The 13,902-nt window shown below is 40.7% G+C and overlaps 1 protein-coding gene across 1 annotated transcript in view; it reads left to right on the forward strand.

Annotated features, from left to right (window-relative positions):
• The window catches only part of Col4a1 (Collagen type IV alpha 1), a 417,480-nt gene that overhangs the window by 380,573 nt on the left and 23,005 nt on the right, over positions 1–13,902 (forward strand). The window contains exon 24 of the mRNA XM_071667042.1: positions 10,016–10,217. Coding sequence (XP_071523143.1) covers positions 10,016–10,217 — 202 coding nt within the window. The remainder of the gene's footprint in view (positions 1–10,015; positions 10,218–13,902) is intronic.

Here is a 13,902-nt window from a genome sequence, read left to right on the forward strand (position 1 = left end):
GTTACTCGAGAAGAATCATTGTGGCATGAGTGGAACGAAACTACTGCCAAATTAGCAGTTTTTCCAAGGTATAGATATTGGACATTTTCAAATATTCTGATGGCTCAGCAAACAGTGAAGTCCCAAAGTTCAAGCTAATTTTATTAATAAAATGAACTTATCTAATTCAGAGCACTCTTTTTCTATAGGGACTTGTTGCTTAATGCTTTAGATGCTTTCTTGGAAAGACTTACTTAGAACTCTAAGTGAAATCACTTTCAACAAAGCCATCTTTCAAGATATTTATTTTGTAAAATGGGATATGTTCCCAAGGAAAATTCCTGGACACATTTCCTCATTTGCTGCTCTGTGTGGTACTTAAATTCATTAGAGATTACCTTCATATTGCAAAATAAAGTGCCATACTGATATTAATAGGACAACATCCTTTGTCATCTCACTCTATCACATCATGGTCATTCACTGTCATATTGCATATCATATTAACAGTCTAAATTGCACTACATTATGGTAACTTCTTCCTCATCTTTGCAGGGATACAATATAGGTATTATGAAGAAAATCTTCAATACTTATCTCTAACACATCAAGTGGGGATAAGCCCATATGTCTACATCAAATCTAGATGCACAGACAGACGAGCATTGTGCAAATCCTTCAGTTTTTCACTATACAAATTGATAGATAAATGATATGTCAGATGGGGAATTTGACTTTATTCTGTATAGCTTTTGATAAGTACAGGTGTTCATTGAACAGATGTTCATAAGTTAGGGACAGTCAGTATTATCACACAAAGAAGGATGCAAGGATCATATGGGTGGCAGTGAAGCACCCTAAACATTTACAGATTTATTAAGCTCACCACACAAGTACCATGTTAAGATATATATATTTATTTATTTATTCATTATATTTAGTTGCTGTCTTCCACATTAGCGAGGTAGCGCAAGGAAACAGACAAAAGAATGGCCCAACCCACCCACATACCCATGTATATACAAAACGGCCACACACGCACATATAGATACATATATATTTCAACGTATACATACATATACATGCAAAGACATATTTGCACATGTACAGTATTGTTGACTGGTTGGTAAGGTTATTTAATGTATGTATGATTCATGGGGAGGTGCCTGAGGATTGGCGGAATGCGTGCATAGTGCCATTGTGCAAAGGCAAAGGGGACAAAGGTGAGTGCTCAAATTACAGAGGTATAAGTTTGTTGAGTATTCCTGGGAAATTATATGGGAGGGTATTGATTGAGAGGGTGAAGGCATGTACAGAGCATCAGATTGGGGAAGAGCAGTGTGGTTTCAGAACTAGTAGAGGATGTGTGGATCAGGTGTTTGCTTTGAAGAATGTATGTGAGAAATACTTAGAAAAGCAAATGGATTTGTATGTAGCATTTATGGATCTGGAGAAGGCATATGATAGAGTTGATAGAGATGCTCTGTGGAAGGTATTAAGAATATATGGTGTGGGAGGCAAGTTGTTAGAAGCAGTGAAAAGTTTTTATCGAGGATGTAAGGCATGTGTACGTGTAGGAAGAGAGGAAAGTGATTGGTTCTCAGTGAATGTAGGTTTGCGGCAGGGGTGTGTGATGTCTCCATGGTTGTTTAATTTGTTTATGGATGGGGTTGTTAGGGAGGTGAATGCAAGAGTTTTGGAAAGAGGGGAAAGTATGCAGTCTGTTGTGGATGAGAGAGCTTGGGAAGTGAGTCAGTTGTTGTTCGCTGATGATACAGCGATGGTGGCTGATTCATGTGAGAAACTGCAGAAGCTGGTGACTGAGTTTGGAAAGTGTGTGAAAGAAGAATGCTGAGAGTAAATGTGAATAAGAGCAAGGTTATTAGGTACAGTAGGGTTGAAGGTCAAGTCAATTGGGAGGTAAGTTTGAATGGAGAAAAACTGGAGGAAGTGAAGTGTTTTAGATATCTGGGAGTGGATTTGGCAGCAGATGGAATGATGTAAGTGGAAGTGAATCATGGGGTGGGGGAGGGGGCGAAAATTCTGGGAGCCTTGAAGAATGTGTGGAAGTCGAGAACATTATCTCGGAGAGCAAAAATGGGTAAGTTTGAAGGAATAGTGGTTCCAACAATGTTGTATGGTTGCGAGGCGTGGGCTATGGATAGAGTTGTGCACTGGAGGGTGGATGTGTTGGAAATGAGATGTTTGAAGACAATATGTGGTGTGAGGTGGTTTGATCAAGTAAGTAATAAAAGGGTAAGAGAGATGTGTGGTAATAAAAAGAGTGTGGTTGAGAGAGCAGAAGATGGTGTTTTGAAATGGTTTGGTCACATGGAGAGAATGAATGAGGAAAGATTGACCAAGAGGATATATGTGTCAGAGGTGGAGGGAACAAGGAGAGGTGGGAGACCAAATTGGAGGTGGAAAGATGGAGTGAAAAAGATTTTGAGTGATCAGGACCTGAACATGCAGGAGGGTGAAAGGCATGCAAGAAATGGAGTGAATTGGAATGATGTATTATACCGGGGTCGACATGCTGTCAATGGGTTGAACCAGGGCATGTGAAGCATCTGGGGTAAACCATGGAAAGTTGTGTGGGGCCTGGATGTGGAAAGGGAGCTGTGGTTTCGATGCATTATTACATGACAGCTAGAGACTGAATATGGGGCCTTTCTTGTCTTTTCCATGTGCTACCTCGCACACATGAGGGTGGAGGGGGTTGTTATTTCATGTGTGGCGAGGTGGCGATGGGAATGAATAAAGGCAGACAGTATGAACTATGTACATGTGTATATATGTATATGTCTGTGTGTGTGTATATATATGTATACATTGAGATGTATAGGTATGTATATTTGCGTGTGTGGACATGTATGTATATACATGTGTATGTGGGTGGGTTGGGCCATTCTTTCGCCTGTTTCCTTGCGCTACCTCGCTAACGCAGGAGACAGCGACAAAGCAAAATGAATAAAATAGATACATATTCATACTTGCTGCCTTCATCCATTTCCTTCGCCACCCCACCACACATGAAATAGCATCCCCCCCATCCCCCTCCAGGAAGGTAGTGCCAGGAACAGACAAGAAAGGCCACACTTGTTCACACTCAGTCTCTATCTGTCATGTGTAATGCACTGAAACCACAGCTCCTTTTCCACATCCAGGCCCCACACACCTTTCCATGGTTTACCCCAGATGCTTCACATGCCCTGGTGCAATCCATTGACAGCACATTGACCCCAGTATACCACATCATTCCAATTCACTCTATTCCTTGGATGCCTCTCACCCTCCTGTATGTTCAAGCCCCGATCGCTCAGAATCTTTTTCACTCCGTCTTTCCACCTGCAGTTAGGTCTCCTGCTTCTCCTTGTTCCCTCCACCTCAGACACATCTATCTTTGTCAATTTTTCCTCAGTCATTCTCTCCATGTGTCCAGACCATTTCAGCACACACTCTTCTGCTCTCTCAACAACACCCTTTTTTATTTCCACGTATCTCCTATACTATTTCATTACTTACTTGGTCAAACCACCTCACACTACATATTGTCATTAAACATTTCATTTCCAGCACATCCACCCTCCTTCAAAATGAAAGCTTTGCGGAAGATGAAATCTGGCAAGGCAACGGGTTTGGATGGTATTGCAGTGGAATTTATTAAAAAAGGGGTGACTGTGTTGTTGATGGGTTGGTAAGGATATTCAGTGTATTTATGGACCATGGTGAAGTGCCTGAGGATTGGCAGAATATATGCATAGTACAAAGGCAAAGGGGATAAACGTGTGTTTAAACTAAGAGGCGTAAGTTAGTTGAGTATTCGTGGGAAATTATATGGGAAGGTATTGATTTAGCGGGTGAAGTCATGTACAGATCATCAAACTTCGGAAGAGCAGTGTGGTTTCAAAAGTGGTAGAGGATGTGTTTATCACATCTTTGCTTTGAAGAATGTTTGAGAAATACTTAGAAAAACAAATGGGTTTGTGTGTAGCATTTATGTATCTGGAGAAGGCATATGATAGGGTTGATAGAGATGCTTTATGGAAGGTTTTAAGGGTATATGATGTGGGTAGTAAGATGCTAGAAGTAGTGAAAAGTCAAGAATGTAAACCATGTTTACGAATAGGAAGAGAGGAGAGTGATTGGTTCCCAGTAATGTTGAACTGCAGCAGGGGTGTGTGACGTCCCCATGGTTGTTTGATTTTTTTATGGATGGGGTGGTTAGAGAAGTAAATGCAAGTGTTTTGGAGAGAGGGGCGAGTATGCAGTCTGTTGTGGATGAAAGGGCCTAGGAAGCGAGTCAGTTGTTGTTTGCCAATGATACAGCTCTAGTAGCTGATTCATGTGAGAAACTGCAGAGGTTGGTAACCGAGTTTGGAAAAGTGTCTGAAAGGAGAGAGTTAATGGTGAATGTGAATAAGAGCAAGGTTATTAGTTTCAGTGGGGTTGAGGGACAAGTTAATTGGGATGTAAGTTTGAATGGAGAAAAATGGAGGAAGTGAAGTGTTTTAGATGTAACCGTGGAAGTGAGTCACAGGGTGGGGAAGGGGGCAAAAGTTCTGGGAGTGATGAAGAATGTGTGGAAGGAGAGAACATTATCTCAGAGAGCAAAAATGGATATGTTTGAAGGAATAGTGGCTCCAACAATGTTATATGATTGCAAAGCATGGACTATAGATAGGGTTGTACGGAGGAAGGTGGATATGTTGGAAATGAAGTCCGTGAGGACAGTATGTGGTGTGAGGTGGTTTGATGGAGTAAGTAATGTAAGGGTAAGAGAGATGTGTGGAAATAAAAAGAGTGTGGTTGAGAGAGCAGATGAGGGTGTGTTGAAATGGTTTGGACATATGGAAAAAATGAATTTGGAAAGATTGACAAAGGTGATATATGTGTCAGAGATGAAGGGAACAAGAAGTGGGAGACCAAATTGGAGGTGGAAGGATGGAGTGAAAAAGATTTTGAGCGATCGGGGCCTCAACATAAAGGAGGGTGAGAGGTGTGCAAGGAATAGAGTGAATTAGAACAATGTGGTATATTGGTTTTGACATATTGTTATTGGATTGAACCAGGGCATGTGATGCATCTTGGGTAAACCATGGAAAGTTTTGTGGGGCCTGGATGTGGAAAGGGAGCTGTGGATTTGGTGCATTACACAGGACACCTAGAGACTGAGTGTGAACAAGTGTGGCCTTTGTTGTCTTTTCCTGTCGTGCATACACACACACACACACACTCACATATATATTTGTCAGAGGTGGAGCGTACGAGAAGTGGGAGACCAAATTGGAGGTGGAAGGATGGAGTGAAAAAGATTTTGAATGATCGGGGCCTGAACATGCAGGAGGGTGAAAGGCGTGCAAGGAATAGAGTGAATTGGAACGATGTGGTATACCAGAGTCGACGTGCTGTCAATAGATTGAACCAGGGCATGTGAAGTGTTTGGAGTAAACGATGTAAAGTTTTGTGGGGCCTTGATGTGGAAAGTGAGCTGTGGTTTCGGTGCATTATACATGACAGCTAGAGACTTTGTGTGAATGAATGTGACCTTTGTTGTCTTTTGCTAGCACTACCTCATGCGCATGCAGGGGGAGGGATTTTCATTTCAGGTGTGGCAGGGTGGCGACGGGAATGAATAAGGGCAGACAGTATGAATTATTTACATGTGTATATATGTATATGTCTGTGTGTATATATATGTATACGTTGAGATGTATAGGTATGTATATGTGCGTATGTGGACATGTATGTATATACATGTGTATGTGGGTGGGTTGGCCCATTCTTTCGTCTGTTTTCCTTGCGCTACCTCAAAATCTTTTTCACTCCTTCCCTCCACCTCCAATTTGGTCTCCCACTTCTCTTCATTCCCTCCACCTCTGACACATATATCCTCTTTGTCAATCTTTCCTCACTCATTCTCTCCATGTGACCAAACCATTTCAAAACACCCTCTTCTGCTCTCTCAACCACACTTTTTATTACCACACATCTCACTTACCATTTCATTACTTACTCAGTCAAACCACCTCACACCACATATTGTCCTCAAACATCTCATTTCTAGCATGTCCACCCTCCTCCACACAACTCTATCTATAGCCCACGCCTCGCAACCATATAACATTGTTGGAACCACTATTCCGTCAAACATACCCATTTTTGCTTTTCAAAATAACGTTCTCGACTTCCACACATTCTTCAAGGCTCCCAGGATTTTCGCCCCCTACCCCACCTTATGACTCACTTCCACTTCCATGGTTCCATCCACTGCCAAATCCACTCCCAGATATCTAAAACACTTCACTTCCCCCAGTTTTTCTCCACTCAAACTTACCTCCCAATTGACTTGTCCGTCAACTGTACTGTACCTAATAACCTTGCTCTTATTTACATTTACTCTCAGCTTTCTTCTTTCACACACTTTACAAAACTCAGTCACCAGCTTCTGCAGTTTCTCACCCGAATCAGCCCCCAGCACTGTATCATCACTGAACAACAACTGACTCGCTTCCCAAACTCTCTCATCCACAACGGACTGCATACTTGCCTCCCTTTCCAAAACTCTTGCATTCACCTCCCTAACAACCCCATCCATAAACAAATTAAACAACCATGGAGACATCACGCACCTCTGCCGCAAACCAACATTCACAGAGAACTAATCACTTTCCTCTCTTCCTACACGTACACATGCCTTAAATCCTTGATAAAAACTTTTCACTGCTGCTGACAACTTGCCTCCCACACCATATACTCTTAATACCTTCCACAGAGCATCTCTATCATATGCCATCTCCAGATTCATAAATGCCACATACAAGTCCATTTGCTTTTCTAAATATTTCTCACATACATTCTTCAAAGCAAACACCTGATCCACACATCATCTACCACTTCTGAAGCCACACTGCTCTTCCCCAATCTGATGCTCTGTACATGCCTTCACCCTCTCAGGCAATACCCTCCCATATGATTTCCAAGGAATACTCAACAAACTAACACCTCTGTAGTTTTCACACTCACTTTTATCCCCTTTGCCTTTGTACAATGGCACTATGCAAGCATTCCGTCAGTCCTCAGGCATCTCACCATGAATCATACATACGTTAAATAACCTTACCAACCAGTCACTGAATATCCTTACCAACCCATCAACAACACAGTCACCCTCTTTTTTAATAAATTCCACTGCAGTACCACCCAAACCCGCTGCCTTGCCGGCTTTCATCTTCCACAAAGCTTTTACTACCTTTTCTCTGTTTACCAAATCATTCTCCCTAACCCTCTAACCTTGGACACCACCTCGACCAAAACACTCTATTCCTTGCATGACTTTCGCCCTCCTTTAATTTCAGGCCCTGATTGCTCAAAATCTTTTTCACTTCATACCTCCACCTCCAATTTGGTCTCCCACTTTTCCTTGTTCCCTCCACCTCTGACACATATATCCTCTTTGTCAATCTCTCCTCACTCATTCTCTCCATAGGACCAAATCATTTCAACACACCCTCTTCTGCTCTCTCAACCACACTGTGTTTATTTCCACACATCTCTCTTACCCTTTCGTTACTCTATCAAACCACCTCACACCACATGTTTTTCTCAAACATTTAATTTCCAATACATCCACCTTCCTCCTTATAACCCTATTCACAGCCCATGCCTCGCAACCATGTAATATTGTTGGAACTGCTATTCCTTTAAACATACATATTTTTGCTCTCCAAGATCATGTTCTCTCCTTTCACATATTCGTCATCTCTCCCAAAACCTTTGCCTCCTCCCGCACCCTGTGACTCGCTTCCACTTCCATGGTTCCATTTACTGCTAAGTCCACTCCCAGATACCTAAAACACTTGACTTCCTCCAAGTTTTTGCCATTGAAACTTACATCCCAATTAACTTGTCCCTCATCTCTTATTCACATTTACTCTCAACTTTCTCCTTTCACATGCTTTTCCAAACTCGGTCACCAACTTCTGCATTTTCTCCCAGGAATCAGCCACCGGAGCTGTATCATTGGCAAACAACTGACTCACTTCCCAGGCCCTCTCATTCCCATCATACTTGTCTGCTATTTAAGATGTTAGCAAGATAGCACTAGGAGCGGACAAAGAAAGCCCATATTTGCTCACGTCCATTCTCTGTCTTATGCAGTGCACCAAAATGACAGCCCCACTCTCCATGACCAGGCCCCACAGACTTTTTCATGGTTTCTTTCAGTTGCTTCACATGCCTGGTTCTTTCCATTGAGAGCAGGCCACCTCCTGTATATCACTTCATTCCAATTCACTCTATCCTGTGCATGCTTCTCACCCTCCTGCATGTTCATATCTCAACCTCTGAAAATCTTTTCACTCCATCATTTGATCTCCATGTATGTAAAGAAAGGTGTATGAATGGTACTTGCAGGGAGGGAGTGTATATGGCTGGGAGATATCAAGAGAAAGCAGCTGGAGATCAAGAGGAAGGTGCAGGGGTTGAAAAAGATGGCATATGAGAGTTGAGTTGAGCAGTTATCAGTAAACTTCAGGGAGAATAAGATGATGTTCTGGAAGAAGGTTAATAGTTCATGAAAACAAGAGAAGAGATGGGTCCATCAGTGAAAGGGGCAAATGTGCAAGTGGTACCACATAGTGATGAGGTTAGGAGGAGGTAGAGTATTTAGAAGAATTGCTAAATGTGTTTAATGATATGATGATATATGTTGTAGGAAGAGGTCTAGGCAGTGATTCTTTCAAGATTTTGGAGGATCTACAGTTCATAAAGCCTATTAGGTAAAAGTTACACCTGGCTCCCAACCCAGTCTTAAACATCATCCACCAGACATATGACCATCAGAAACTCCAGTGCCTAGACATAATGTGAGTTACTCTTTCTTGTCATCACTTTGGATGCTGCCCCTCACTCCAATAATATAAACATTGTTTCAGCATATCACAACACTCATGCCTTCATTTCAGCTGCCAAATGAACACACTAAACAATTAATTCAATTGCCCCACATTCTTCTCACGAAGACACATACAACATCACTACACTTTATAACCTGCAATCCCTTTTGGTGGACATGGTCAGTTTCCAGAGCACTATGGGAGCCCTATAGAAGGGACTCTTCGGGGGAGATAGGTTAGGAAAGGAACATGAAATATGTCAAGAAGTCTAAAGAACCTCTGGAATCTTCATCTAATGATTCCTAGCTGCTCTCTTTACTTTGTTTTCCGTGTTATTCAGTAATTATGTGATTGATGAGGTCTCATGTTTAATCAAATTAGTCACTGGATGATTTTTGCACTGTGTGTATTTGTGTGCCCACAAAAGTTTCATAGTGAACAAGACAACTTCCTATGAAAATTCTTTGTCATGTGAAGGGACACAGCAAATGACAGTGCAACTGGTATATTCCAACTCTAACTCTGCAAAGTAATTCAAGTCTCAACTGCAAGGGAAAATTTGATGAGGTTTTCGTAGATTCTGTTGTTTTCTGGACATGAACATTAATGAAACTCGCATTTTCTCTGATGATTTACTTTGCCTTCCCCAGTATCATCTTATTTAGTATTGTAGCGTTCCTGAATTTCATTGTTGCCTCATCAGTGTCCTTCTAAATCACTATAACTAAGTCTTAGGGGTCTATTGATATGATTATCTTCCCCATTCATAAGTTGTATCCATGGTGTCCATAAACTTCCAAGCTAAATTACTACAAGACATAAACATATTGAAGAATGAAAACCTTACTAATGCTGACCTTTGTTGCATGCCTGATATTTATAGGTTGTAAATCGAATAAACTATTTTCTTTATTTGTAAACAGTGAGTAACCAGCATTTTGTTACCATGTAGATGATACTCTAGCCACTCCTGTCTTTTTATGTAAATCATTGATAAGGTTTTTACACTGGAGACAGTACAATGAAGAAAAGAATACCCACCCAAGCTTATTACTAAAAGCACATTAAATACCATTGGAAAGAATAAACATAAGTGTTCTTTATGATAATGCCTTACTAATGTCTTTCTTTTATCTAAGGGACCACCAGGTTTTGCTGGAAGGAAAGGAGAACCAGGGAGGGCCTGTGAAGCTCAACCACAGTATTATTCAGGTACACTGGTAGTACGGCATTCTCAAACTACAATTCCTCCAAGGTGTGAACGAGGCCATATCAGACTATGGGAGGGATATTCCCTATTATACGTTGAGGGCAATGAAAAGGCTCATCATCAAGATTTAGGTAAATATTTAATGTACTGTATACATGATGTTTATGGTTTTTGACCCTGTTGAAACTGAAGTAAAAATTCCAATTAAAACACTTTGCATGTGTAACGAGAGACTTGAATGGAGGGTGCAGGACATGGGTAAGGAGAGAGAGAGATAGGCTGTTATGTGGTCCTGGGTGCATATGACAATGGTGAAAGCATATGTGGATTGTGTGCATTACCAGATATAAGTGGGCCTAGTTTAAATGAGAATGAAAGTTATATTGTGGATGTCTGTGCTTGAAGGGATTTGATTCTTGCAAACACCCTTTTTCAGGACAAGATTATTCACAGATTTATGTGGATGAGTAATGATGGAAGAAAAGAACAAAAGGATTTGATTGATTATGTGGCAATGGATGAAAGTTTGAAAAAGATTGTGCTGGATGCTATAGTTGTGAGAGGATTCTTTGGAGATTCTGACCATTATGCAGATCTAGTGGAGGTGATATTCAAGGAGTGGTGGAGCTATGGCATAGGGAAGAATGGAGAATTAAAAGTTTTAGCAAGGGAGATGATGAATCAAGAAGAATACAAGGAAGAGTGTGAAAGAAGTGTGACAGAGTTTCACTGAACTTGTAGTAAATATAAGGATGCAGTCATGCGTGACTCAGGTGTTTAGAATATTTAGAGAAAGACTTTATAATGTTTAGAATTAGTAGTTAAATCTAAGGGTTTGAGATAAGAATAAAAGTGGAAATGCACGGTGGATGGATAAGATCAGAAATGCTATGGAAGAGAAGGGCATATGATAGACTGCTTGAAAAGAAATGTACCAGTGGGAGTTCAGCTGAAGAAGAGGGATGAATATAAGATATATAAGCAACTGATAGAGAAAAGCAAAGAAAGAGTGAATGTGAAGGGTCTGGGAGCGATAAAAAATGTGTGGAAAGGGAGAACATAACCTCGGAAAGCAAAAAATTGCCATGTTATAAGAAGAGTAGTTACAACAATACTATATGGTTGCAAGGCATGGTCCATGGATAAGACTGTACACTCAGTCTCCAGCTGTCATGTGTAATGCACCAAAACCATAGGCCCCTATCCACATCCAGGCCCCACAGACATTTTCATGATTTATCCCAGACGTTTCACTTGCCCTGGTTCAGTCCATTGACAGCACATCAACCCTGTTATACCACATCATTCCAATTCACTCTATTCCTTGCTAAACCCAATCACTCAAAATCTTTTTCACTCCATTCTTCCACCCCCAGTTTGGTGTCCTGCTTCTCCTTGTTCCCGCCACCTTTGACACGTATATCCTTTTTGTTAACCTTTCCTCACTCATTCTCTCCATATGTCCAAACCATTTCAACACACCCTCTTCTGCTCACGCAACCACACTGTTTTTAGTTACACACATCTCTCTTACCCTTTCACTACTTACTTACCCATGTATTTATTACTTATTATACTTTTTTGCCGTCTCCCGCGTTAGCGAGGTAGCGCGAGGAAACAGACGAAAGAATGGCCCAACCCACCCACATACACATCAACACACACACATATACATATTTATACATTTCAGCGTATACATATATATACATACACAGACAGCAAATATGAATTATGTACATGTGTATATATGTGTATGTATATTTATGTATACGTTGAAATGTATAGGTATATGTGCGTGTGTGGATGTGTATGTGGGTGGCTTAGGCCATTTTTTTTCTCTGTTTCCTTGCGCTACCTCGCTAATGCGGGAGACAGCGACAAAGTATAATGATAATAAAAACAGACATATACATATATACACATGTACATAATTCATACTTGCTGCCTTAATTCATTCCTATCTCCACCCTGCCACACATGAAGTGACACCCCCTCCCCCCGCATGCGTGCAAGGTAGCGCTTGGGAAAGACAACAAAGGCCACATTGTTCCAATTCGCTCTATTCTTTGCATGCCTTTCGCCCTCCCGCATGTTCAGGCCACGATCACTCAAAATCTTTTTCACTCCATCCTTCCACCCCCAATTTGGTCTCCCACTTATCATTCCCTCCACCTCTGACTCATATATCCTCTTTGTCAATCTTTCCTCACTCATTCTCTCCATGTGACCAAACCATTTCAGTACACCCTCTTCTGCTCTCTCGACCAGTCTTTTTATTACCACACATCTCTTTTACCCTTTCATTACTTACTCGATCAAACCACCTCACACCACTGATTGTCCTAGACATCTCATTTCCAACCCATCCACCTTCCTCCATACAACCCAATCTATAGCCCACACCTCGCAACCATATAACATTGTTGGAACCACTATTCCTTCAAACATACCCATTTTTGCTTTCCGAGATAATGTTCTCGCCATCCACACATTCTTCATTGCTCCCAGAATTCACACATCTCTTGCACGCCTTTCACCCTCCTGCATGTTCAGGCCCCGATCATACAAAATCTTTTTCACTCCATCTTTCCACCTCCGATTTGGTCTCCCACTTCTCCTCATTCCCTCCACCTCTGACACGTATCTTCTTTGTCAAAAGTGATCGTCTTAAAGGGATAAGTAAATCCCTTGTTGGTCAAAACAAGTCAGGTTTAGGAAAGGAAGAATGTGTAGATCAGATATTTGCTCTTAAACAATTTGTGGAGAAAAAGGTGTATGCAATATTTATGGATTGAGAAAAAGCATATGATGCAATGAATAGGAATGTACATTGGCTTTTTGTGGTGTGTATGAAAATTTTTTGAATACTGTTGAGATTTTGCAATGGAAGTAGTGTACATGTGAGTTTGAGATGAGAATGCGAGTGTATCAAAGTTTTGTATTGTCATCATGATTATTTAATGTTTTTATTGATGAGGCATCGCATGAGATGAGAGCCTTGTCAGTTGATTGTGGGGTGATGTTTAACCATGGAATAACAGTTGGAGTATGTAGATGATGCTGTGTTGTTACTAAATCAGAATTAGTTGAACTGGTTTATTTTATGTAAGGGGAGGATGCTGAAAGTGAAAGTGAACATGAATAAAAGTATTAATAGTTTTTGATAAAGGAAGTCAGATTGTAAGACAAGTTTGCATTGTGATACAAATTGTGGATGAGTTTAAAGTATTTGTATGTGAAATCTGGTCAGGATGGTATTGGTAAGGGGAAAGCTAAAGTTGAAAGTCAAATCTTGCCAGTTAGAAAAGTTGAGAATGCATTGAAATTTTGGTTAATGGAAAAACCTTAAGTGTTCATCCAGTGTGCAGGAAGCTTAAATGAGGTAATATTTGTCCTGCTATTGATGTGTTTCTGTGAAATCTAAGTGTATGCATATTAAAAGTTGAAAGTAAGAGCAGTTAAGATGGATAATTTACTTGAGATAGTACAAATTAGGAGGAAAGGTAGAATGGAGATGAGAGATGAAGAAGTCATTGGAAAGGTACATGGATGGTATGGTCATGCAAAACATATCATCAATGATGGGCTCGTCAAGAGAATGTGTTGTTGTATAGTAAATGGTACAGGGATGATATGTAGACCACAGAGGAGATGGGTAGATTTAGGGAAAGAATAGTTAGGGCTTGGGATATTTCAAGTGAAAATGTTAGAGGATGATTGGGATCACATGGAAGCATTTTGTATATTGAAGTGGTGTAATTGAAGACTGATTTTCAAAAATGTATTAACACATTGTATAGAGTTGAAAAGCAAAAA

This window comes from Panulirus ornatus, chromosome 11 (assembly GCF_036320965.1).
Source record: "Panulirus ornatus isolate Po-2019 chromosome 11, ASM3632096v1, whole genome shotgun sequence".
In the NCBI taxonomy this organism is placed as follows: domain Eukaryota; kingdom Metazoa; phylum Arthropoda; class Malacostraca; order Decapoda; family Palinuridae; genus Panulirus; species Panulirus ornatus.